This window comes from Pelobates fuscus, chromosome 11, assembly GCF_036172605.1.
Source record: "Pelobates fuscus isolate aPelFus1 chromosome 11, aPelFus1.pri, whole genome shotgun sequence".
NCBI classification, from domain to species: Eukaryota; Metazoa; Chordata; class Amphibia; order Anura; family Pelobatidae; genus Pelobates; species Pelobates fuscus.
Window position 1 is genome coordinate 3,978,691 of NC_086327.1, and position 25,726 is coordinate 4,004,416.

At 42.4% G+C, this 25,726-nt stretch overlaps 1 protein-coding gene across 1 annotated transcript; it reads left to right on the top strand.

The window, feature by feature from the left end:
- The first annotated feature begins 241 nt into the window (after positions 1-241).
- LOC134577974 (sodium/potassium-transporting ATPase subunit gamma-like) lies at positions 242-24,936 on the top strand. Its single transcript, XM_063436932.1, has 6 exons — positions 242-561; positions 12,146-12,181; positions 12,916-12,990; positions 14,789-14,822; positions 23,300-23,340; positions 23,753-24,936. The coding sequence occupies exons 1-6, from the start codon at positions 531-533 to the stop codon at positions 23,770-23,772; spliced, it is 237 nt and encodes a 78-aa protein (XP_063293002.1). The 5' UTR covers positions 242-530; the 3' UTR covers positions 23,773-24,936.
- The last annotated feature ends 790 nt before the right edge of the window (positions 24,937-25,726 follow it).

A 25,726-nucleotide genomic window follows, 5' to 3' on the forward strand; every position in this document is an offset into this window, starting at 1 on the left:
TAATAAGCAGCAAATGAGAAGAGAGGAACGAGGATAATGTAAATGCAGAGAAAAAATTCTCCCGCATCTTGTCTGCACTAAGTATTAAATCAGCTGCAGTTAGAAGCCAAAGCTGGGAGCCAATCACAGCGCTGTCAGTATCCCAAGACGCCTGTGATTGGCTGTCTCAGAGAGCCCCACGGGAGAGAGGGAGAGAGATAAAATAAATGTAGAAGAGACTCCCCCCCCCCCTCTTCCCACCTAACCCAGCTGTGTGACTCCTGGGCTGCAGTAACACAGTAACATATACCCTGCACACACACATACAGAGCATCCTCGCAACTCTGTATCCCATATCTCACTTCCATCCTGCTCAGCTGTCCCCGAGCCTCATCCACTCACCCATTCACACACACACACGACACGCTCACCTTATTACTTCATCCAAATCTCCACATCCCCCAGAGGAAGAGACACACAGGTCCGTAACAACACACGCGACACTTGCACCCCAATCACACGCACACACACCTCTCCTCGCAGTCTGCAGCATGGCTACACCAACTCAAAGAAGCGAGAAAGGTAGGAGCTGCATGCAGTGTTCCGGAATTAATGCGGGGATTGTTAACCCTTTAGTAAAGTTACTTGGAAGCCACGCCAAGCTCCACGATGGCAGCCAAGAGGTTAATAATAGTATGTTTGTAGATAGTCTGCATGAAGATAAAAACAGGTCGGGATGTATCTGCATGCCAACAGCATTGCAAGGGTTAATATAGCCAGAGTTAATTCCTCTCCTTAATGTCTCTCTGTCTGTTCTTGGAGGTTATCATTAGGAGAAGCAGCCCCTTGTTATTCCAATAGAACATTTACTGCAGTAAACCCCCACCCCCAGCAGCTTTACTGCAGGTGCATTGCAGTGTCCCTACACCTCCCCCACGCACAGAGACTGCAGCAAGCCATACTGCATGGGGTTAATGCAATAGCCCCATTTCTTCCCAGAGAGGGGTTAACTGTCTATACTAAATAATGTAACGTGAGAGCGGACAATGGCTGGATTTACATTCCTTTTAATATTGTAATTGGGTGTCAGAGAATCTCGTGTATTACTGGTCCTTATTATTTAACTATACTCGCAGTTTGTGTTTTATATCAAGCAGTGATTTAATGAATATCATTGGGGGGGAGGGGGTCTATAGCAATGTACTGCCTATTCCTTGGCACTCAGAGGGTAATAACCCCAATAAACCATTAGATACCCTAACATTTAACCCATTCAGTGACACAGCTTTATAGCTTAATACCTCTACCTATGGTTTCTTAGAAGGGTTATCGATGACGTTTGAGGCTGGGAAGGTGTCTTAGAAGGATTCAATGCTGAGAATTTGGGAGATGGGAAGAGAAAGCAGAGTTTGCCCTACATTCTCTGTGAGACCTCCTGGCACAGAGTGATAGGAGTGTGCTTACCATGAACTTACCCCTCCCTGGTGACTAGAGGTATCTTAAAGCATAGTCTGGGCATGAACCTCTGCCTTCATCTAAATACAGCATCTCCCATTGCCCATGTTAAATAGGGCGAGGATTGTGTGAATACCTGGAAAATGTCAGGGTTAATGGATTAATATAGTGCATACACAATCAGTGTCTAGTCCAACGTATTCCCCAGTAATCATAGACATGTGAGAAGGGCTGACCATAACTCCCATCATCCATTGATAAAACACTTTACCCAATCATTTTACTAAGAGGACTTTTCTTATTATATGACCGGCCAAAGCAATGAGGGCAGGTAGTCAGGATCTTTCAGGATCAGAGAGTCCAAGGTATCGAGATCCATACGGATCTTCATGAATGAAGCTTTCCAGACTCCTGGGTGATTTTAAAGCTAGCACTCTACTACCCCATTCATCACTGACTCTACTTGTTTCCAAGGTTTCTGTGTCAAAACCAAAACCCTTAAGTTACAATATTTTTAGTTCTTTGAAAGGAAAGCAAAAACTGAACAATTCCTCGACATCCGTACGAGCGGCCTGTTTTTGGTTCTCTTTCGAGGGAGCAATGTATACTTTGCAGATATCAGCATTTATTCCGCACACCTTGTGCTATCTACTGACCTTCATCTGCCGAGGGTTAAACAAATCAATTGCAATAATCTATGAATAGGGATGACTGCAAGTCAATGGGAATCTTAGCATCACACAAGACATTGGTTGGGATGTACGTATTCATTCTCTCATTATTTGCCTGGTCAGTCACCTAGCAACTGATGTGGTCCAGATCTCATACTTGCAGACTCAGTCTTATTGCATTCCTTGAACACATGTGCCCTGTGCACCCAATAGCATGCATGGCGTTCTCTGCACGCGGCTTCATTAGGAGAGGGTGGAGTGCTGCAGATACTGCTGTGATATTGCAGTATAATGGGAATCAAGTATCAGCGCTACAGAATAGGACGGCGCTATCATTAAAACAATTGTGGATTTTTCGATTCAATTAGCAAAAAAATCAAAATAAAAAATGAGAACAGAGAATATCCATCTAGAAGTTATATTGTTAAAGGGAAGGTATATTTTGTAACAAATATTATTAACACCAAGCAGAGAATTAAAGGACATAAAAAGGGAATTCCAAAACGTTATGCCGTAAGAGGATGTTGAGGAAGAGCTGAGGACGAGCATGTTTCCAGTCACTGTTAGAGTTAAATGGTTACATTTACAATTCTTTAATTGGTAATCCATAATGCCCACTATAGGGATTAAACCACATTAGAAAGCTGGGATATTTCTCGTGTAATCAGCGTGAATCTCGCGTTCTGAAGATTCAGTGTATGAAAACATGATGGCTTGTTGGTTATAAAGTGAATTACCAGATATTAAATCATTTGATATCCATGGTGTGACCTTCACTGAAGCCTCGATTTAATATCTTTGGATTTTCCAATGATGATCCCAATCTGTTACAAAGACTTCCCAAATGATTTATCTACAGACGTTGCCATTATAGCCTATGGGAATGTTTGTAACGGATTGTGATGATTTATAAAGCGTATCCAAAAACATTAAATTGACCTAAACTGGAGAATATTTAAAAACGGCTTGTTTGGCCTAAATGCAGCGATTTGTGTTCTAGCTCACTACATACTACATAGTACATAGTTACATGTCTGAAAAGAGACACGTGTCCATCGAGTTCAGTCTTTCTAACATCGGTTTTTGCTGTTGACCCAAAAGAAAGCAAAACATGCTTTCCCATTTTTTAACAAAGGAGAAAAACATTCTTTATTGACCCCAGAACGGCAGTCAGATCTCTCCTTGGATGAAGAATTCTCTAATTATATAAACTCAATGATTAATCACTAGACCAGGTCTACTATCGGACCTGATTTCTATGGAACAATCCTGATTTCGGGATCATGCCATGCCATCACAATGTTGTTCCCTCATGTCCTAGATATGGGGACACCAGGGAGCATTTTGCAGGGTCCTTTAGGGAGTGGGAGGCTGTCAGTAGGCCTGGTCTGACATGGGCCCTTCAGTGGGCAGGCCTTCCCCTTTTTTGCACATGACCTGATCTCATACCTGCCAGTGTTGCGAAGAATATAAAATAAAATTAATTCCTGCCTTGAGGCGGTTCCTGCACATTGGAGGACATTGTGATAAAGCATCAAAACATAGCTTAGTTTAGTTCATGCACTCTGTGAGTCGCGCACTGCAATACTCAGCACAGGCGGTACGTTGCCCCCCTGCCTGACCTCTTACTCCACCCATTCAATTTATCACTGACCTGGTCCATGCTTCTTGCCAACCTGAACTGCCCATTACTTTTGCCCTGCTCTTGCTGCCCACAAGACCTGCCCATCTGCCTTACCTCTAATTGTTGCCCAGCCCCTAGTTCTTGCCCACTTACCCAGCTAGCCGCATCCTTTACAATATATAATCACATTTACTACATTAAATATTAATAAGCAATATTCAGACTGAATTTTTAAAATAAAAGGAAAAAACAGAACTAAAAAAATTAAGATTTTACTTTGTGATCTCACTGGAGCGTCAGTGCCCATTTCAGGAGTTTTGTAAAATGTAGGTCATAATAGATGGGTTACAATAACTTTTCTATTTGTCCGATTTGTCCCCGATCTTCGATGTCAGCCATGATGTGAGTATAGCACTCCAGATATCATTGTAATTAGATTTAGTAAATAGAGGTGGCCTTTGTCTGTGCAGCAGTGGTGGGATGGATTCTACAGAAAGCAAGAAATGATACAGAGGACCTATCGTGGGAGTCTGGATGGTTTATAGGTATGATGTGTATTCCTTATTAAAGTCTTAAACATGTCATTAGCATTACTAGTTGCATTACAACTGATCTCCATATCTCTTTGTTATTTATGGGATTCTTTAAATAAAGGCCATTCTATTCATATAGACAACTAAGGTCACAAGTGGGCGACAACGAGGCGTGGGTTGGCTCCTGAGTGCTCTGGGCACCTCACACATGGCTGCACATGTCCAGGGCATGTCTCATTCTCTCTCACAGGAAGTTAATGCCTTGACTATACTTTATACGGTATGAGCACGTCCAATAACACACATGTTGTCGTTTTTTGGGACATTTCCCTGGCATTTAATTTCAGGGGACATACCTGGGCTGGAGGAACACGAGCCCTATATTGGGACTGCCCTGACAAATCTGGGACTGTTGATACGTTAATGAAGAAAGAATAATATATACATAATAGAGCCATTAATATTCTTTAAATGATTAATTTTGCTGTTGTTTTCTAGATATCCCTCCACTCTCTCACTGATAGGTGTGAATAGTGTTCTAGATGAATAGTCAGAGATCTGCTGGGTTTGTGAGGAGTTGGGTGAGTGGAGCAGATCAAGGTGTTTCTCGAGGAGATTTGTCTTTCCGATATCTCTGTAATGAAGGATGAAAGGTACAGTCTGTAAGCCTGCGGCCTGCCCTTATACTTCCTTCCATCTGCTATCCCTCCTCGATGTGGTTAATGGAGGGATTCCTCAAGCACTTGTCAGGAGCAGTGAGCTGTGAATGTGCTGACTGCAAGGCTTTCGTACAGACTGATTGAATGAAGACAAGCTAGAAATACTGCAGTGAAGACTCCTCGAAGGTCTCTAAGGTCCCAAAAGTGCTTGTCTCTCCCCGTCTTGTCTTACAGTTTGATTTTTATTTGCTATATCTGTATTCAGATTACTAGAGATTATGGAAACTGACTCTGTTTTTCTCCTTCTCCGAGTCCCTATCTCATACCTTGTTCTTTCTTTCCTTCTCCTAGATCTTGCTCTCTGTCCATCTCTCTCTTCTTGCCTGATCTCACATTCTCTATTTCTCCATTTCTCTTTGTCTGATCTCACTCTCTCTCTCCAACCACAGATACCCAGAAATAACCAACTTACCGACAAAGATACCCAGAAATAACCAGCCTATAGAGACATATAACCATTTACCCAAAATAACCAAACTGTGCTCATAGTAACTGTTCATAATGACCTTGTATTATTATTTTAATTAATCCAGGGTCTCTCTAGAATAAAACCATGGGATGTTTTAGAAAACCAATACCGAGACCCAAAATAAACCGAGTCTTAGAGAGGATGGGGAAGTGATAATAGTATTAGAAGGATGGGTGAACTAATTGCAGGAATAAAAGTCATTTGGGTAACAAACTGCATAGGGCAGAGGAAAAGATGATGAAATTATACCATTGAGTGTCATAGACTGATGATAAAAGTTGGTAGACTTGGACCAGTGAGGGCAAGAGGGTAGTATTACTATAGTGGTGGAATAAGAGCAGAGCAGATGGTATGGTGGTAGAATGATGAACGGGGGGGGGGAGGGGTGGTGGTGAAAGGAGGACAGGGAGGATTGGTGGTGGAAGGAGGACAGGGAGAATTGGTGGTGGAAGGAGGACAGGGAGAATTGGTGGTGGAAGGAGAATAGGGAGAAATGGTGGTAGAAGGAGGATAGGGAGGATTGGAGGTGGAAGGAGGACAGGGTGGTTTGGTGGTAGATGGAGGGCAGGGAGGATTGGTGGTAGAATGAGGACAAGGACGATTAGTCGTAGAAGGAGGACAGAGAGAATTGGTGATAGAAGGAGGAGAGGGAGGATTGGTGGTAGAAGGAGGACAGGGAGGTTTGGTGGTAGAAGGAGGACAGGGAGGATTGGTGGTAGAAGGAGGGCAGGGAAGATTGGTGGTAGAAGGAGGACGGGAGGATTGGTGGTAGAATGGGGACAGGGAAAATTGGTGGTAGAAGGAGGACAGGGAGAACTGGTGGTGGAATAAGGACAGGGAGGATTGGTGGTAGAATGAGGACAGGGAGGATTTGTGGTAGAATGAGGACAGGGAGGATTTGTGGTAGAATGAGGACAGGGAGGATTTGTGGTAGAATGAGGACAGGGAGGATTTGTGGTAGAATGAGGACAGGGAGGATTTGTGGTAGAATGAGGACAGGGAGGATTTGTGGTAGAATGAGGACAGGGAGGATTTGTGGTAGAATGAGGACAGGGAGGATTTGTGGTAGAATGAGGACAGGGAGGATTTGTGGTAGAAGGAGGATAGGCTAGAACTGGTGATAGAAGGAGGACAGGGAGGATTAGTGGTGGAATGAGGACAGGGAGGATTTGTGGTAGAATGAGGACAGGGAGGATTTGTGATAGAAGGAGGACAGGGAGGATTGGTGATAGAAGGAGGACAGGGAGGATTTGTGGTAGAAGGAGGATAGGCTAGAACTGGTGATAGAAGGAGGACAGGGAGGATTAGTGGTGGAATAAGGATAGGAAGGATTGCTGTAGGATAAGGAGGATTGGTGGCGGAAGGAGGATAAGGAGGATTGGTGTTAGAATGAGGACAGGGAGGATTGCTGGTAGAAGGAGGATAATAAGGATAGATGGTAGACGTAGGATAGGGAGGATTGTGGTGGAATATGGACAGGAAGTATGGGTGGTGGAAGGAGGACAGTGAGGGTTGGTGGTAGAAGGACAGGGAGGACTGGTGGTAGAAGAAGGACATGGAGGTAGATGGTGGATAGGGAGGGTTGGTGGTGGAATGAGGACAGGGAGGATTGGTGTTTGAAGGAGGATAGGCTATATTGGTGGTAGAAGGAGGACAGGGAGGATTGGTGGTGGAAGGAGGAAATGGAGGTAGAAGGTGGATATGGAGGGTTGGTGGTGGAATGAGGGCAGGGAGGGTTGATGATAGAAGGAGGGCAGGGAGGATTGGTGATAGAAGGAGGACAGGAAGGGTTGGTGATAGAAGGAGGACATGGAGGTAGAAGGTGGATAGGGTGGGTTGGTGGTGGAATGAGGACAGGGAAGATTGGTAGTGAAAGGAGGACATGGAGGTAGAAGGTGGATAGGGAGGATTGGTGATAGAAGGAGGACAGGAAGGGTTGGTGATAGAAGGAGGGCAGGGAGGATTGGTGATAGAAGGAGGACAGGGAGGATTGGTGATAGAAGGAGGACAGGGTTGAAGAGGGGAACGATGTGGAAAGAATACATACAGAGAGGCAAGATAAAATTGTCATAATTAATACATGATACGGTGACGATAAAGCCAATAATGTTGCATGTTTTTCATTAAATATATAATAACCCTATTATTTTATTAATACACAAAAATAAGCCCTGCGCTCAGACTCCCACTACTCCTGGGCTGCAGCAATGACCATAGCACACATCAGTTCCAATACATGCAATTAAAACCAGGTAACTCTTTTCTTTGGTTTCTGTTAGTTTATTAACTAGACATATTGTAAGTCTCTGATCATTTCCTTCTCCGATCGATTGTTTAGATATTTTTTCGGGCATCGTACCGGTTGAAGTCTTATAGATGGTTATAGATTCAGTGTCGGGTCTTGGTTTGTTTATAGATGCACTCTGTAATGACATAAATAGATATATTCGCAGAGCAGGCTCCATGCGCTGTGCAGGCCTCCATGCGCTAGGCATTGTGGGATGTGTCGTGATATTAGGCGTCTATCTTAGAGGAGGTTAATATCTAGCGATTCTTCTAGCTCAATGTATAGATCAGATTTCCAGATCTACCTTCCGCTAATCGGGTTAACTCTGTGAAAAGCAGATTCACTGTAAATACTGGGTGAGTTATTGTTTCATGGAATGTCCTGCTAGACAAAATAAAAGCTATATAGAGATATATTCTATGCATCCTATTTCATAAAGTTAGACTACCAAATCTCTGTTGCTATGGCAACAGTTTAGGGACTTTGTTAACGAAACATTTTGCCACATTGTAGTGTAATTACTTTCACATTTTGCATACAGTAGCAGAATAACTCGATATTTCATTAATACGGCTGGGTTTTACGAGGGAAAGCTCATTATAAGAGGATGATAGTCTGAGAGAGGACGATGTTACCTGCAGTGAATTGATTTGGGAATAGAGCAGTTTTGTTTTAACCTGTAGTTTTACAAATGGCCACTTGAAGGAGCATCTGAGCTATAATTCATTTATGGAAATTGCTGCATAGAAACATAGACTGTGACGGCAGATAAGAACCATTCGGCCCATCTAGTCTGCCCAATTTTCTAAATACTTTCATTAGTCCCTGGCCTTATCTTATAGTTAGGATAGCCTTATGCCTATCCTACGCATGCTTAAACTCCTTTACTGTGTTAACCTCTACCACTTCAGCTGGAAGGCTATTCCATGCATCCACTGCCCTCTCAGTAAAGTAATACTTCCGGATATTATTTTTAAACCTCTGGTTGTGGTAGTTTTTCTTCTTTTAAATATAGTCTCCTCCTTTACTGTGTTGATTCCCTTTATGTATTTAAATGTTTCTATCATATCCCCCCTATCTCGTCTTTCCTCCAAGCTATACATGTTAAGATCCTTTAACCTTTCCTGGTAAGTTTTATCCTGCAATCCATGAACCAGTTTAGTAGCCCTTCTTTGAACTCTCTCTAAGGTATCAATATCCTTCTGAAGATAGGGTCTCCAGTACTGTGTACAGTACTCCAAGTGAGGTCTCACCAGTGTTCTGTACAATGGCATGAGCACTTCCCTCTTTCTACTGCTAATACCTCTCCCTATACAACCAAGCATTCTGCTAGCATTTCCTGCTGCTCTATTACATTGTCTGCCTACCTTTAAGTCGTCAGAAATAATCACCCCTAAATCCCTTTCCTCAGATGTTGAGGTTAGTAGGGTAGTTTTATGTGTTCTAGCAGGGCAATGGGGAGTCTGATTAGAAAGCAGTTCTGTCCGCATGCTATGACTTGGCATTAGGCACGGCCTGTCTAAAGACAGTTTATCTCCTCACTAATAAAGCAGTATGTCAGCTTAACAAGCATCGTATTCACACTTATTTATCAATAGCAACAAAGTGTTTGTATCCGCATTGCACAAGACATGAAATCAGATAAGTGATACAGAGAGCAATGGACATGTTTGTAAACAGAATAATATCATCTTTACAATCATAACCAACATACAGTGCTTATATCACAATGCTGCGAAGACACAGGGAGTGGCTGCATGATACTAACTGCAAATGGAAAAACTTGTAAAAAAAAAAAAAATGTAAAAAAAAAAACTTGTAAAGATGTAAAAAAATGTGAAACAATACAGTCATAGGTAGATGAATGGACAATGCAATTAAATACAAATACGAGAAATGAGTGAGCAGCACAGTAAAGTGTGTATTATTAAACATATTGTGTCTACGGTGTACATGTTTGATAAACCATCACCTGTCTCATGGTCTGTGCACTGGGCATCTCCCCTTAGGGCTTTCTCAAGTGGTAAAAAAAATGTTTTTCTTGGCGCTACCTGTATATTGTTGTTTGAGTAGTTCTAGTTTTCCTGGGGGTTGGAGGGATTCCCCTACTATCAGATGTGCTGCCTCCCATCCTGGTGTTCTTAGCTAGCGCTGCTCTATTCCCTGTTCAGTTTTGTGTCCCCCTAAATATATAGCATGCTCCTCCAGCTGTTTGAGATTCTCACTCAATTACGTCTCCATTCCCTTTCCATTTTACCAATAGCTGCTTCTCTGTTAACTCTTTTAGCCATCATAATGGACATAATGTATCACTAAAAGCTGCATTTCTTTCTTGGTAAAATATTTTATAAATAAATAAAATATTGAATAAGCAAAATGAAGGAACCTGAATCTTTCATTTTACAATTGTATGATTATCAGTATACAGCTGGAAACAATGATTATACAAATCAGGTCATACAGAGAGAGGAGTAAGCGATTGAGAATGATTGATTATTCACATAGAGCAGGTATGAATACAGATATAAACCCACATAAAGGGTGTGTCATGTGACGAAACTGATGGCCTTAGATTCCGTACCCCAACATGTCCCACTGAACTCGTTCCAATATACTTTCATTCTCTTTTTTTAAATTTTCATTGGGAGATCAAGGGATGTATTACAATTGGAGTTGATGTTAAACATGTTGCTTTGTGTTTGTTTTTTGAGCTGTGGGTTAATGTTAATGTTTCTTTAACCCCTTAAGGACACATGACATGTGTGACACGTCATGATTCCCTTTTATTCTAGAAGTTTGGTCCTTAAGGGGTTAAGCATGTTCATATTGGATATTTGGGGTAGAATTGTATTATTGATTTGCGGATATATTGTTGTGATAGTGTTAATTTGTCCTTTAATTGGTTTAATTGATTAACACGGTATTGTTAGTTGATATGTCCTACCAATATTAGCTCGCAGGGTGTTTGTGGACTTAGTTCTGCTCATGTACAACCACTGACAACTATCAGAAAATGGATTCATTGTTAGAAAAAATATTCTGTGGTTTATTAAGTCTTTTTAAGTATAGAATTTATCTGATAACTTTGTTAAGGCATTAATCAATCTTCTTTGGAAGGATTGTGAGTGCTTGAGTTTGCCTCTATAATGTATGGTATCAAAAACTGAACTGAAAATGGTAAAAGTGATGTAAATGATCAGAACGATGAGTTTGTGATGGTTCAGCAATGTCGATAAGTACAGAATATTAGGTTGTAATTTACCCCAATATGTCTTACAGCAGCAAAGTTATATATCGAGCATGCGCCAAGCTTTCAATGAATTCAGAGATTCTTTTCTGATTAATACCTATCTAATATGATCTTCTTTCTATCTATGAACAAAAAAACAAACCAATGTCTACCTGCTATGGCGAGAATTAAAGCGCATATTGCATCTGATTGATATGTATATATGTAAAAGATTACGTCTACTCACCTCATTCTTTTACCAAAAGCCTATCTTCCTACCTGGAAAGCTGGGAATATTTACTAAAATTGCATCATATTGCCCAGAATATGGCAGATATCCTAAAGAGCAATTTGTTTCCATTGAAACAACCTCCATTGCCCAAGGTGATGACAGTAAGCCCAGGTTAAAAGACACCAGGTCCTGTGTCCCTGGATACAAATACATTGCTTAGTGTAAGGAGAGTGACATACAATGTTATGTCTCCTATAAAATCGGTGTGTCTCTCATCATTACCCCTAGAATGCAGGTACCGACTAAGACACGGGTAGGCGAGCTTCGGCACTCCAAATGAACTACATCTCCCAGAATGCACTTGGATATTAAACACAGCTGCCCAACCAACCTCCCACATCAAAGTGACCGACCAAGATAATTATTTGTATACTCCTTGTATTATAAAAATATTTTGTAATTCAGCAGCAGAAGATTTTAAATGACTCTAATCCCTTTTCTGTAAGTGGCGGGATTGAATAAAACATTGAGTGCTTATATTAACCCCTTTCATGACACTCCATTCCTTTAACTGTGTATTGAGGATTAGCGGCCCAGGCCCGGCACACATTGTACGGGAGGAGGAGCAATACAAACATTGTATCTGTTTCTGCACCCGTTCTATACTCTATATAAATGGCTGAATGTCTAGCAATGATTGACAGGGCTAGTTCCATGTTAGAGCTATATACAGAGGGGGGGGGGGGGGAGGGGAGGGATTTAACATTTAACTTTAACTTTCCATCTCACAATCTCATATCTATTAAAAAGAAGGATATGTGAACACGACAATAAAACTGGTGGGAATGGACTCTCCTCCTTTAAGTCATTGAGAATGTGTTTTTAGATATGTTATTACACATTATTACTTGATACTGTCACACCTAATATTATCTATTTTTATTCAGCCAGCATATATGGAGAGGAAGACCCTTTTATATACGGTAAGTAAACCCCTTTATAATCTTTGTAGCTCACGTTGTGGCCAATAAGTAAAATTACCAGTACCACGAAAAATGAAATCTGTAATCCTATTGGCTGCTGGCTGCTTTCAGCCAATAGTCAGTGATTGGAAAATCCACACACAGGCCAAAATAATGACTGGTCTAGTCAAACATGCGCAGGTATAGAAATATGTTATTTTCTGACAAGGCGTGAGAACAAAATGCTTTATCAATAATATTTACAATAACATTACAATCATACTGTAAAGCGATATCGGCGCTTAATCAGAGCTTCTCGTATATTCATTTATAATTAACTAAGGGGTCAGCTTCCAAAACGCTGAATTAATGCAATTCAAACATTTACAGAGCTATTCACTAGACTGAGAATTCAAAGTGGATTTTAAATGTAAGGCCAGCGCAGCCCAACTGATAGCATAGCTGACTTTGAGAATTGTTCCATTTACCGTGAATGTGAAAGTAACTTTGAATTCCCATTCGCTCATACCCCTGTTAGGTGAGAAAGCAGACTTGGAGTGTTTTTCAATCTCGATATTGTTTTATAAATGTAGTCAGTCTGGTGCCAACTGGGAATCGAAATACAAAGTACACACTATGGGCTGGAACCATAAGAAGTAAAACTTGCAAACTGGAGATTGTTATTTTTTTATTCAGCAATTTCAGTTGATTTCTAATTCTTGTTGTGCAATTCCTGTATTTTTCCTGTGATTCAGATTATGACACACTTCGGATGACCGGACTTATTCTTGCCATTGTCATGTTCGTTTTGGGTATCGTCATCGCTCTGAGTAAGTTTTTCTTCGGCCTCAAGCGCACCCTCGCCCTTTTATGATCCCCGAAAACTTCTCACAAATTGGAATCACGGTGATGAGATTTTGGAACTTTGTTTTTTTATTTACATTTTATTACTGTTTTTTTTTAATGTCTTTGAAACGTGAATTCCGCTTGTTCTATCCTGAATTCATTTGACTTTCATACTGCTGCAATTTGCTTAGTTAGCTCTACCCAGGTCCATCAGTTTATACCGATCAACCAAAGTTGACTAGTTCCTCATCTTAATGAGCATCTCCAAGTTGTCCTGAGTTTGTCCAATCAGAGCCACTGCTGACTTCAAAAGAAACTCAACCCTTAAGCATTGTGTGAAGGATATGTCCAAGAAGCAAGTTACTGTCAGATTTCTCCAGAAATGATCAACTTCCAAAAACTGTCATTGTAAGTTGCTGGAAAAGACATCTGGGCCCCCATGCGTGTATGAATGCAAGACGAGTTGGCCTCCATTATATTTAAATTACCAATGGGTCATTGTTGAACGTACCATTCTTACTGTGAATAAACTTACTAATACATTTAATAGATGTTACCAGTAGAGTACGTTTTCTGGTACAATGTGCTAATAAGCGAGGCAGTGTTTGAAAAGAAATTAAATGACACACCTCGTTAGCCATCTTAATCCCTGTGAGAATGTCTATTCATACATTAATAAAACTATGCAGGTAGAAAAGGGATCAAGAGTGGTATAGGTCCAAAGACCCCATAAACTGCTCTAATTACCCGTAAATAAACGCCGATCTGAGACCACATACAGCTGCTTGGATTGCTGGGTCACACTATAATCACTTCAGTGACCCCATGTGTTCTGGGTTTTTAATTTACTACGGAGTGAGTTTGTGTTAGTTAGACGAGGTTATTATGTGAGTTCAGAAATAGTTGTAGGGATCCAGATACCAAAATAATGAACTGACACGGGGATTGCGTTTTAAGGATGTATCTTTTTAGAGTTAAAGAAATATTATTCTAATCAGGGAAAGGACTGAGCTGGACGTTTCATTTTTAAATGTCATACTAGGAGTTTATTTAAATTGTATGAATGAACAGATTCTAATTATCTTTATTACGTTCATAACTTGCTTTCATTTAATGTTAATTCATTCACAGCTGCGGACAAAAATGGCTTCAAAGCAATGTCTGTTTGTTTTGTCTCTTTTCATGTCTAAATATGGGATTGTGAATTTCTAAACAAATGCAAATATTTTGGTTACCCTGTAAACAAAGGATTAACTCTCTCAGTAAACTGGTAAGATAAGCTTTCTGAAAATCTCCCAGAGTTCCAATTAATGATTCCCATTCAGGATATTTAATATTAACAGGGTTATAAAGCGAATTCTACGTGGATTTCATATTTAATGCCAGATAATCGAACCAAAACAATAACTTAGAGAAGGTTTTCAGTGTCCGTGTTTTGACCTTACATTTAAAATGTACTTTGAATTTTTTCATTGTAGTGAATAGCCCTGTATGTTTAGCTATCCCTATATTTAACACAAATAAAATGAAATATAGAAACCCACAGATTTAAATCCTGTCAATCAGTCAGCACAGAGAGAGCATGCAGAGACGAGGAGACATGGATACCCAGATTGATGAATTGCATGGACTAAACTGGAATGTGACAGATCTGTTAAATATTTAGAAAATTCGAATTGGAAAGAAATCCTCACATGACGTTTTATTGAAACTTATTGAAGAAGTCTGACTGTTTCTCTCTGTATCGTCTTATGATCCTTCTGTTTGTTTTTTCTCTTACAGGTAATAAATTTAAATGCAAACAGAAGAATGCAAAGTAAGTGTCCTTCCCCTCCCGATCCTGATCTGTGTGTTTGCCCCCCTCCCGCGTCTCTCTAACTGTCCTTTTCTAGACGCAGTCCCTGCTGAGGCCTTCAATGCCATTTTAAAATCTTTCCCATTGACAGCAATGCCTGGCTTTATTTGATCTCGATATCTGCCCAGTGAGCGGCTGTCTCTGCATGAACTCTCACCATTTACTGTGCTATATATTCCGGAGACACCTGAGGAAAACGTCCATTTAATATCCCTATTAGTGGCCGTCACCCTATGGTGAACAGTCCTTTATTGAAACTCGTATTAATGAAATCTCACGCTGTTTGCATAGGTCATCTGAGCGCTTAAAGCAATCCGGAACAAAACAGTCTTCATATTCCATTCGTTTAACTCTGTGCTCGCCAACATGTTCGCCTTCGCCTCCTGCCTCCTACGGGATTAACATTGTCTGCACTGCGTTCATACTCTGCACTGCTATTCATACTCTGCACTGCTATTCATACTCTGCACTGCTATTCATACTCTGCACTCAGGGCCGGATTAACATAGGGGCTGATGGAGCTGCAGCTCCAGGCCCAGGCCCATGGAATAGGCCCATTGAAAAAAAAAAAATGAAAAAAAAAAATTTTTTTTTCAATTTATTTTTTTTTTTTTTACACACACACTACTCTTAGGTTTGCCACCTGACTGGTATTTTACTGGCACAGACGGTATTTGAGACTGCCTGGCCGTGCCGGTATTGCAGTAATACTGGCAATACAAATGCAGGTATTTTTCTCAGAATAAGTGGAGATTACTCTGCAATACCAGCACCGGCCAGTAGGGGTCACTGTGTGTGGAGAGAGGCAGGGATAGGAAGGTACAGCATATCCCCATAGACATATAATACCTAGACGCCGCATTGACCTCGGGGGGCCATGAAATGCGGGCGCCATTTTGGGCCGGTCACCCGGTGTGGTATTATATGTCTATATATTAGGACTTCTGTCCCTAATTTTTTTTAATTTACTTTGCCTTAGTGACAAATCTCACTTTAGTAAATAGTGATGTGATTGTTTGTTCTCCTATTCTCTTTATGCTATCTCCATGCGGACTTCAAAGTGCAAAAGACAGAGCTGACAATAATAAAGAGTTGTAAATATCTACATTTTATTTTGCACAGTTCCAAAATCCATATTAGTTAAAAATAGGTGAAAAGTAAATACATTACAAATCAGGCAAAGATCCAGTCCCAGTTTAAAACATGTATATTAAGATGATAGATTGTGGGGTTAGTTCACTAAACTTATAATTTTAGCAAACCTAAATCCAAATGCAACGCATAGTTTCAATCAGGAAATTCAAATAATTTCAATGTATTGCGTAAATTTAGTCGATAACGTAAATAACCACAGAGGTCTTAAAGCAGCAAATGTCAGTTAATTTTATTTAATATCCCAGGATTAAACATCATGCTACTGGATCTGTACACCCTCCAGGTGGATTTTAAGACTAACCATGTTTACTTTGAGGACCTTGCTCTGCAGATCATAGACATGTCTATGCTGCAGATCACACTGTGACCGATCCAAGTCAATGCGGCGTCTAGTATTTTATGTCTATGCATATCCCTGCCTCTCTGTACTACTCACTGATCCGTGGGGACCAGCAACACAGCACAGAGTCCAGACAGCAGCTCGACAGCTCAGATAAGTGAGGGATGGGGGGGGAAAGGCAGCAGGGACACATGTGGACACTGAGACACTAGGGGACACATGTGGACACTGAGACACTAGGGGACACATGTGGACACTGAGACACTAGGGGACACATGTGGACACTGAGACACTAGGGGACACATGTGGACACTGAGACACTAGGGAACACATGGGGACACTGAGACACATGGGGACACTGAGACACATGGGGACACAGACACTAGGACACATGGGGACACAGACACTGAGACACTTGGGGACACTGAGACACATGGGGATGCTGAGACACATGGGGACGCTGTTTCTCCCAGTGTCCCCCATCCAGTGTCGCTAGTGTCTCAGTATCCCCAAGTCTCCCAGTGTCTGTGTCCCATGTCTCTGTGTGCCTAGTGTCACCATGTCTATGTCCACAACTGTCCCCATGTCTCCCAGTGTCCCCAAGTGTCTGTCTCCCAGCCAGTGTCCCATAGTCTCCCAGTGTCCCATAGTCTCCCAGTGTCCCATAGTCTCCCAGTGTCCCATAGTCTCCCAGTGCCTGTGTTCCCATGTCTCTGTGTCCCTAGTGTCTTAGTGTCCCCAAATGTTTCAATGTCCCCATGTCTCCCAGTGTCTGTGTCCCTAGTGTCTGTGTCCCCATTTCTCCCAGTTTCCCTAAATGTCTGTGTCCCCATGTCTCCCAGTGTCCCCATGTCTCCCAGTGCCCCCATGTCTCCCAGTGTCCCCATGTCTCTCAGTGTCCTAGTGACATGGGGACACACTGAGACACTGGGAGAAATGGGGACACTGAGACACTGGGAGACTAGGGGACTGGGCGACATGGGGACACAGACACTGTGATACATAGGGGCACTGAGACACTGTGTGACTTGCGAGACGGAGACACTGGGAGCAATCTATCTATACAGCAGAATCAAACTGAGTAGTTTGTTGGTGATTTTACAGATGTCACTCTGATGTCACTCCTTGTGATTATACAAAGGATTAAGGCTAGTATTTTGTTCCAAGAAAGGTGGCAACCTTAACTACTCTTCACATACTCTTGCTTAAAGTAGCACTATAGGGTCAGGAACACAATCATGTATTTCTGACCCTATTATGTTAAAACCACCACCCTGCCCCCTTCTTGCCTCCCTAAGTATAGTAAAAATATAACTTGTATTCAAGTCTGCAGCTGCTGGCTCTGCCTCTGAACTGACTGTCTGCTGACATCATCAGAAGTGGTGGTCTGAGCAAATTACAATACTTCCCCATAGGATTGTCTGAGACTGTCAACTAGGCAGATCTGGGGCAGAGCCAGCACAAGTCGTAGCCCTGGCCAATCAGCATCTCCACATAAAGATAAATTGAATCAATGCATCTCTATGAGGAAAGTTCAGTGTCTGCATGCCGAGGGTGGAGACACTGAATAGCAGTGCTGCACACTAGGCAGTACTGCCCCAGGAAGCACCTCTAGCAGCCATCTAAAGAGTGGCCAGTGGAGTTATTTTCTCTGAAAAGACAGTGTTTACTGCGAAAGGCCTGAATGGAATGATTCTACTAACCAGAACAAATACAATAAGCTGTAGTTGTTCTGGTGACTATAGTGTCCCTTTAAGTTTGGAAGCTTAAGAGGGATGTATGGGAACAAAACTTGTGTGGACTGGCTGACAATAAAATTAGTTTAGGTAATGCAGACGTTGGTCTCTCTAACACTGTGGCATGTCCCCATTCATCTACACTCACTACATACACCTTTTATCTGTCTCAGACTATATACCAGGAACTTCTGCCTGCTAGTAAGAAGCTAAGGAGACAAGTGGACCAGCGAGTGCTAGGGGACAGTCCTTAGAAAGCATTGAGTGAGCGCATCATTAGACGCATTTATGTCAAGCTCAGGGTGCTGCCTGCATAGTATGCCCTTAGTTGGACAGCCTGCATGATTGGCGGGCAGCCTGACATGCATTCATGCCAGGCTGTCCTTCAAATTCTTTGGACAGACATGCCCCCTTTTTGGGCATGTTCTCCCCTTTTGGCAGGTCTGGTCACGTGATTCGCACCGGTGGCCACCCTTTTATCCCGCCCATTGACTGCCTGCTTCACTGGACACTGCTGTTAAGGGTTATGGATTTAATTGAAAGATATAAATTAGAGAGATATTAGCATAGAGTATGTGTTTTCCTATAGCTGCATCCTATGAGTTTCCCTCCAGCACCATCTCCATCAGATACATGACGCTTGGGAGGTATGATTGTTTTAATGTTTTTGGTCGATAAGATTCCGTAATTAGGCCCATCATAATTGTCAGCACCAGGCCCAGTGTGCTCTTAATCCGGCCCTGTCTGCACTGCGTTCATACTCTGCACTGCTATTCATACTCTGCACTGCTATTCATACTCTGCACTGCTATTCATACTCTGCACTGCTATTCATACTCTGCACTGCGTTCATACTCTGCACTGCTATTCATACTCTGCACTGCGTTCATACTCTGCACTGCTATTCATACTCTGCACTGCGTTTATACTCTGCACTGCTATTCATACTCTGCACTGCTATTCATACTCAGCACTGCGATTCATACTCTGCACTGCGATTCATACTCTGCACTGCGATTCATACTCTGCACTGCTATTCATACTCTGCACTGCGTTCATACTCTGCACTGCTATTCATACTCTGCACTGCGTTCATACTCTGCACTGCTATTCATACTCTGCACTGCTATTCATACTCTGCACTGCTATTCATACTCTGCACTGCGTTCATACTCTGTACTGCTATTCATACTCTGCACTGCTATTCATACTCTGCACTGCTATTCATACTCTGCACTGCGTTCATACTCTGCACTGCGTTCATACTCTGCACTGCTATTCATACGCTGCACTGCTATTCATACTCTGCACTGCGTTCATACTCTGCACTGCTATTCATACTCTGCACTGCTATTCATACTCTGCACTGCTATTCATACTCTGCACTGCGTTCATACTCTGCACTGCGTTCATACTCTGCACTGCTATTCATACTCTGCACTGCGTTCATACTCTGCACTGCGTTCATACTCTGCACTGCTATTCATACTCTGCACTGCGTTCATACTCTGCACTGCTATTCATACTCTGCACTGCGTTTATACTCTGCACTGCTATTCATACTCTGCACTGCGTTCCTGCACTGCGTTCATACTCTGCACTGCGTTCATACTCTGCACTGCTATTCATACTCTGCACTGCGTTCATACTCTGCACTGCTATTCATACTCTGCACTGCTATTCATACTCTGCACTGCTATTCATACTCTGCACTGCGTTCCTGCACTGTGTTCATACTCTGCACTGCGTTCATACTCTGCACTGAAATTCATACTCTGCACTGCTATTCATACACTGTACTGCGTTCATACTCTGCACTGCTATTCATACACTGCACTGCGTTCCTGCACTGTGTTCATACTCTGCACTGCGTTCATACTCTGCACTGAAATTCATACTCTGCACTGCTATTCATACACTGTACTGCGTTCATACTCTGCACTGCTATTCATACACTGCACTGCGTTCCTACACTGCACTGCGTTCATACTTTGTGGGTCCCTCTGTGCGCTCCCTGAAGGTGTCTTTGTTAGGTAAAAATAATTATTACACAATGAAAATCTATAATCCAGCATTTAACCCAAATTTAGGATAAATAAAGGCGATACAAATAGGCACAAATGCTTCTGTTTATTTAGCGGAAAACCAAATTAGTTAATATACACAAACTCCCTTAGACTTTAATTATCAGACAAACAGGGCTGCCATCAGAAATTCTGGGGCACCTTACACAGCTCAAGGTCTGGGCCCCTGGGACCTTCCCCGAGTCCAACCACAAGCCCTATCCTGAGTCCACCTGCAAGGATGCAATGTGTGTGTAGTGCAGGGGCGTATTAGCCGCGAGGCAAACAAGGCATTTGCCTTGGGCGGCATTTTCCAGGGGGCGGCAAAAAACGCCGCCCCCAAATGCCCAAGGCAAATGTCTTGTTAGCCTTGCGGCTAACAGACATGCTGGGCTGGTTGCTGGGCGGCCGGCGAGGGAGCTCTTCCCCTGAGCTCTCTGCTCAGCTCCCTCGCGCGCCGCCCGCAGAGTGAGACTGGGAGCCGGAATATGACGTCATATTACGGCTCCGCCTCCCAGCCTCACTCTGCGGGCGGCGTGCGAGGGAGCTGAGCAGAGAGCTCAGGGGAAGAGCTCCCTCGCCGGCCGCCCAGCCTGCCTGCCAGTGCCGTCCTGCAGCCACTGGACCACCAGGGAATGGGAGAACCCCTCCACCCCCAGCATTCCCAAAGGTAAGGGGGGGGGGGGAGTAAATAAAAAAAAAAAAATGTGTTAATGTGTGTGTGTGTGTCTCTGACTATGTGTGTCTGATAGTGTGTATGTGTGTGTCTGTTAGTGTGTGTGTGTCTGTGTGTGTGTGTGTGTGTCTGTTAGTGTGTGTGTTAGTGTGTCTGTTAGTGTGTGTCTGTGACTGTGTGTGTTAGTGTGTGTGTGTGTCTGTTAGTGTGTGTCTGACTGTGTGTCCGACAGTGTGTGTCTGTTAGTGTGTGTGTCTGACTGTGTGTCCGACAGTGTGTGTCTGTTAGTGTGTGTGTCTGACTGTGTGTCTGACTGTGTGTCCGACAGTGTGTGTCTGTTAGTGTGTGTGTCTGTTAGTGTGTGTGTCTCACTGTGTGTGTCTGTTAGTGTGTGTGTCCGACTGTGTGTGTTTGTTAGTGTGTGTGTCAGACTGTGTGTGTTTGTTAGTGTGTGTGTCTCACTGTGTGTGTCTGTTAGTGTGTGTGTGTCCGACTGTGTGTGTTTGTTAGTGTGTATGTCCGACTGTGTGTGTTTGTTAGTGTGTGTGTGTCCGACTGTGTGTGTTTGTTAGTGTGTGTGTCTCACTGTGTGTGTTTGTTAGTGTGTGTGTGTCCGACTGTGTGTGTTTGTTAGTGTGTGTGTCCGACTATGTGTGTTTGTTAGTGTGTGTGTGTGTCCGACTGTGTGTGTCTGTTAGCTAGTGTATGCGTATCTGTCAGTGAATGTGTGTGTATTTAGAAGGCGGGGCAGGGGGGAAGGGTTGGGTGGGGGTGGCGCGCGCGGGGGGGGGGGTGTCTGAGTTTTGTCCTGCCTAGGGCAGCACAAAACCAAGATACACCACTGGTGTAGTGTATGCAGTGTGTGTGTGTAAAGTGGATGCAGTATGTATATAGTGGATGCAATGTGTATAAAGTGTGTTTGTGTAGTGTATGCAGTGTGTATAGTGAATACATAGTGTGTGTTTGTGTAGTGTATGCAGTGTGTATCATGAATACATAGTGTGTGTTTGTGTAGTGGATGCCGTTTGTGTATTTGTGTAGTGGATGTAGTGTGTATAAATATGTGGGGTAGGATAGTGGCTGCATTCAATGGGGGAAAAAAGGGATTTAAAAAAAATATATATATTTTAATAAATTATATTGTATTCACCTCTCCATGTCTCTGGAACACTGCACTCTCTGGTGGTCTGGTGGCACTGTGCAGACTGCCTGGCTCTGTATAACGAAGAGGGGGCATGGTCAATGCCATCTTCAGTTTCTGGCAGTGAGGGGCCCGTCTGCAGGAGCCCATTTATTTAGCGATTATTGCTATGTATGTGTTCACATTGGGAATGTGGGGCCCTGGCCCCGTACAGTCGTATCTCCCCTAGCTCCTGAGCAGGCTAGGACCCCTTGGACACCCAGATCACGATTGCCATGCCCTGATAGCGGCCCTGCAGACAGAGACGAATGGTGAAACCTTTAGCATATTACTTACAATATTACAGTTAAATAATATATTTCATTTCTTTGAATAATGTTACTGTAGCCTGTGACACATGACTGTGCCAAAAATAGTCAGTATTGTTTGGCTCTACATTTTCGAGAAGCACATTTCTCCTCCTATGTCTTTTGTGATATGTTAGTGGTGTCCAGGAGTTCAGGTAAAATAAATAATATTTTCTAGCCTTGAGAAATGCAAGGAAATCCCGGGAGAGTTCAGTAATTACAAGTAATTAGATACTTTGTCTCTGGAGACCTGAGTCTTCCGAGAATGAGAGGCTTTTCTCATCATAAATTAATTTGGTCTCAAAAATGAAACTGGCTTCTCCTCCTGCCACATCCAATTTTGTGAAGGGGTAACATATATTACAATTCCTTGAGCTGTTTAATAAATATTCTGGGAAATTCCCTGAGGGTGAGAGTTTCTGACTAGTGTAACCCCCCACGATCTATCATGCGCAAAAGGGAACTATTACAAATATCAAATAAAGCATCGCTATTTCTGGAAAGATGTTGGAGGCACGGGACCACGCTCCCAATAATGTCTTATAATTAGTTTGAGATCTTACCTTGAGAGCTTACTGTTTGACTTCCCACAACTGGGCCGCACTGCCCTCACAAAGTCTTCTTCACGGAGGACAATGTGACCCAGTTCCTTCACAATTCTACTTCATCACTGGATGGGCTCTACGCCAGTTATACAGATCTGTTAATTTATAAACTAGACAAATATCAAAACAAGATTCAATAATGTCATTCATAAAATACTTTTATTTTCTTAGGACATTTTCTATTGTTTGCAAAGAAAAGTCGCTTTACCTGACTGTCTCTTTTCCAAACTTTTGCTCTGTCTCTCTCTGTCTATGTCTCTCATCTCTCACTGTCTCCATCTTTTTGATTCTGTGTCTCTGTTGAAGCAGATCTAGACGTTGCCTTGCACATCCTATTTTGCAAGTTTTTATATTGTTTTATCCTCTTTCTTACAGTGGATCTCAATCTGATGGGAGACAACCACATCAAACCCAAAGTAAGTTATATAGTTACAAAACATTTACATTTAAAAAAATGTATAACAACCAAAACAACAACAAAAATATAGCTAACCTCCCCCAAATTCAAATTGTAACTATACCAATACATTTTAAACAACTTTGACTTCCGCCTATTTGGTCTCTTTCTCCTTCTCTCTCCATCTCTTTAAACAAAATGTCCTGAATCTATTATATCATTTCACTGCAAGGCGAACATCACAGCTTAACTGCTCCGCCTGCAACACAAACTTTCCTTTGATCTCATCTGTTGGCAAACAGTTCATGTATACTTTTCATTTGATGCGTGTCTGGCCAAAATACTGTAATCTTTTCAATTCTTCTATACATAATTTAACCCTTTGATGTGTTTGATATAATTCATTTTTTCTACCTCTCTCTGTCCATCAGCCTCTGCAGGAAGCGTATAGTTGTTTGATGTCTGTCCCTTGATTTGTGCGACTGGATCCTGCCTCTGGACCCCTGTGAAGAAACGAGGGGAAGGGATGCAAAGGAATTCCCACCACCCCACTCTCCACACCAATACCCTCAGATAGCGTGTTCAATGCATGCCTGATTTATCCCTGCGTGACCCCCATCCCCAACATACACACAGAGCTTCCACATCTAATCCCAAAGAACTGACTTAGAAACGCATTTCTTATTCCCAAAAACACCCAAAACCAGGACAGGTATAATGAGACAGAAACTGAGAGATGTCGGGTAAATTCATTGGCAGGTGGGAAGCTGAGAGACACGATCACATGGCTATAATGAGAACCTTTCCAGATCCAAAGCATTACTCTAGTATGGAAAGGTCTACTGGCATAGATAAACATGTTCCCAAAACACACGTCCAAAAAAGCGCACTGTTTATAATAATGAAAAGGTGAATCAAGCCTAGCACAAAACGTTAACCTCAAGTGGCCCACTGGTCTTCACTAAATGTCATCTAGTGAAGGTTTTTAGGCTTTTCGTCATTCCAGAAAAATCCACAAAGACAAGAAGATCTTCATTCTGCTATTCCATCTACTGTAGTTAGGGAATCCATTCTGGATATCATTGTCACATACTTGTCTATCTTCATCTTAGTCTATAGCTGGGCCAAAACCAAGCCATACCACCTTCCATCATTCAGTCTCAATGAACCTAGAGAAGCCTCAAAAACATGGTGCAAGTGGTGAGCACAGATGTGTGATCTGTTTAGAGGAACATCTTGCACCATTGTTGGTCGGCAAATCTACTGATTCCAAGGACCATCTTCCATATTAACTCTACAAGTCTCTCTTTAACTGAATGGGGGGTAAAAGTTGGGGGTTGAGTGGACTCTGGGAACACGCCCCTTTTAAGTTTTTGTATATAGCATGTGACAGATGTATAAGATATATATAGAAATTATATATATTAATATATGGCTGTAAGAGGACAGATCTCTAATATATGCGCATGGATGCGTTTTTTTGCTCTTTCTCCTGTGACGCGCCAATAAAGATATTTCTGTAGCTCCCGTTTGATGTTTCCCAGGCGAGCATTTACATTATTGTAGCCGTGCTATTACACACAGTGTGTGAGATTGTACATGAACACACATTATTAAATAATATGCTTGGATAAACTTTTAAAATGATTTAAAACAATATTGTAATTTTGAAATGTTAACATTTTGAAAAAATTTTTTTAAAACTTTATCCAAAAATATGAAATCAAAGACATATATATATATATATATATATATATATATATAAAATACTTATTTTACTGGGGAAAAATTAAATATATATTTTTTAACAAGGTGGTTTGGAGGGCTGGAGTGAGCGTGCTACTCAGGTAGTGTGAGCTATAGGAGGTGTGGGGAGCTGCAGTAAGTGTGTTGCTCAGGTAGTGTGTGTTATCAGAGGTGTGGGGAGCTGCAGTGAGTGTGCTGGTCAGGTAGTGTGAGTTATAGGAGGTGTGGGGAGCGGCAGTCAGTGTGCTGCTCAGGTAGTGTGGGTTAGAGGTGATGTGGGGAGCTCCAGTGACGGTGCTGTTCAGGTATTGTGGGTTATAGGAGGTGTGGGGAGCTGGAGTGAGTGTGCTGCTCAGGTAGTGTGTGGAGCTGCAGTGACTGTGCTACTCAGGTAGTGTGGGTTATAGGAGGTGTGGGGAGCTGCAGTGACTGTGCTGCTCAGGTAGTGTGAGTTATAGGAGGTGTGGGGAGCGGCAGTCAGTGTGCTGCTCAGGTAGTGTGGGTTAGAGGTGATGTGGGGAGCTCCAGTGACGGTGCTGTTCAGGTAGTGTGTGTTATAGGAGGTGTGGGGAGCTGCAGTGAGTGTGCTGCTCAGGTAGTGTGTGTTATAGGAGGTGTGGGGAGCTGCAGTGACTGTGCTGCTCAGGTAGTGTGGGTTA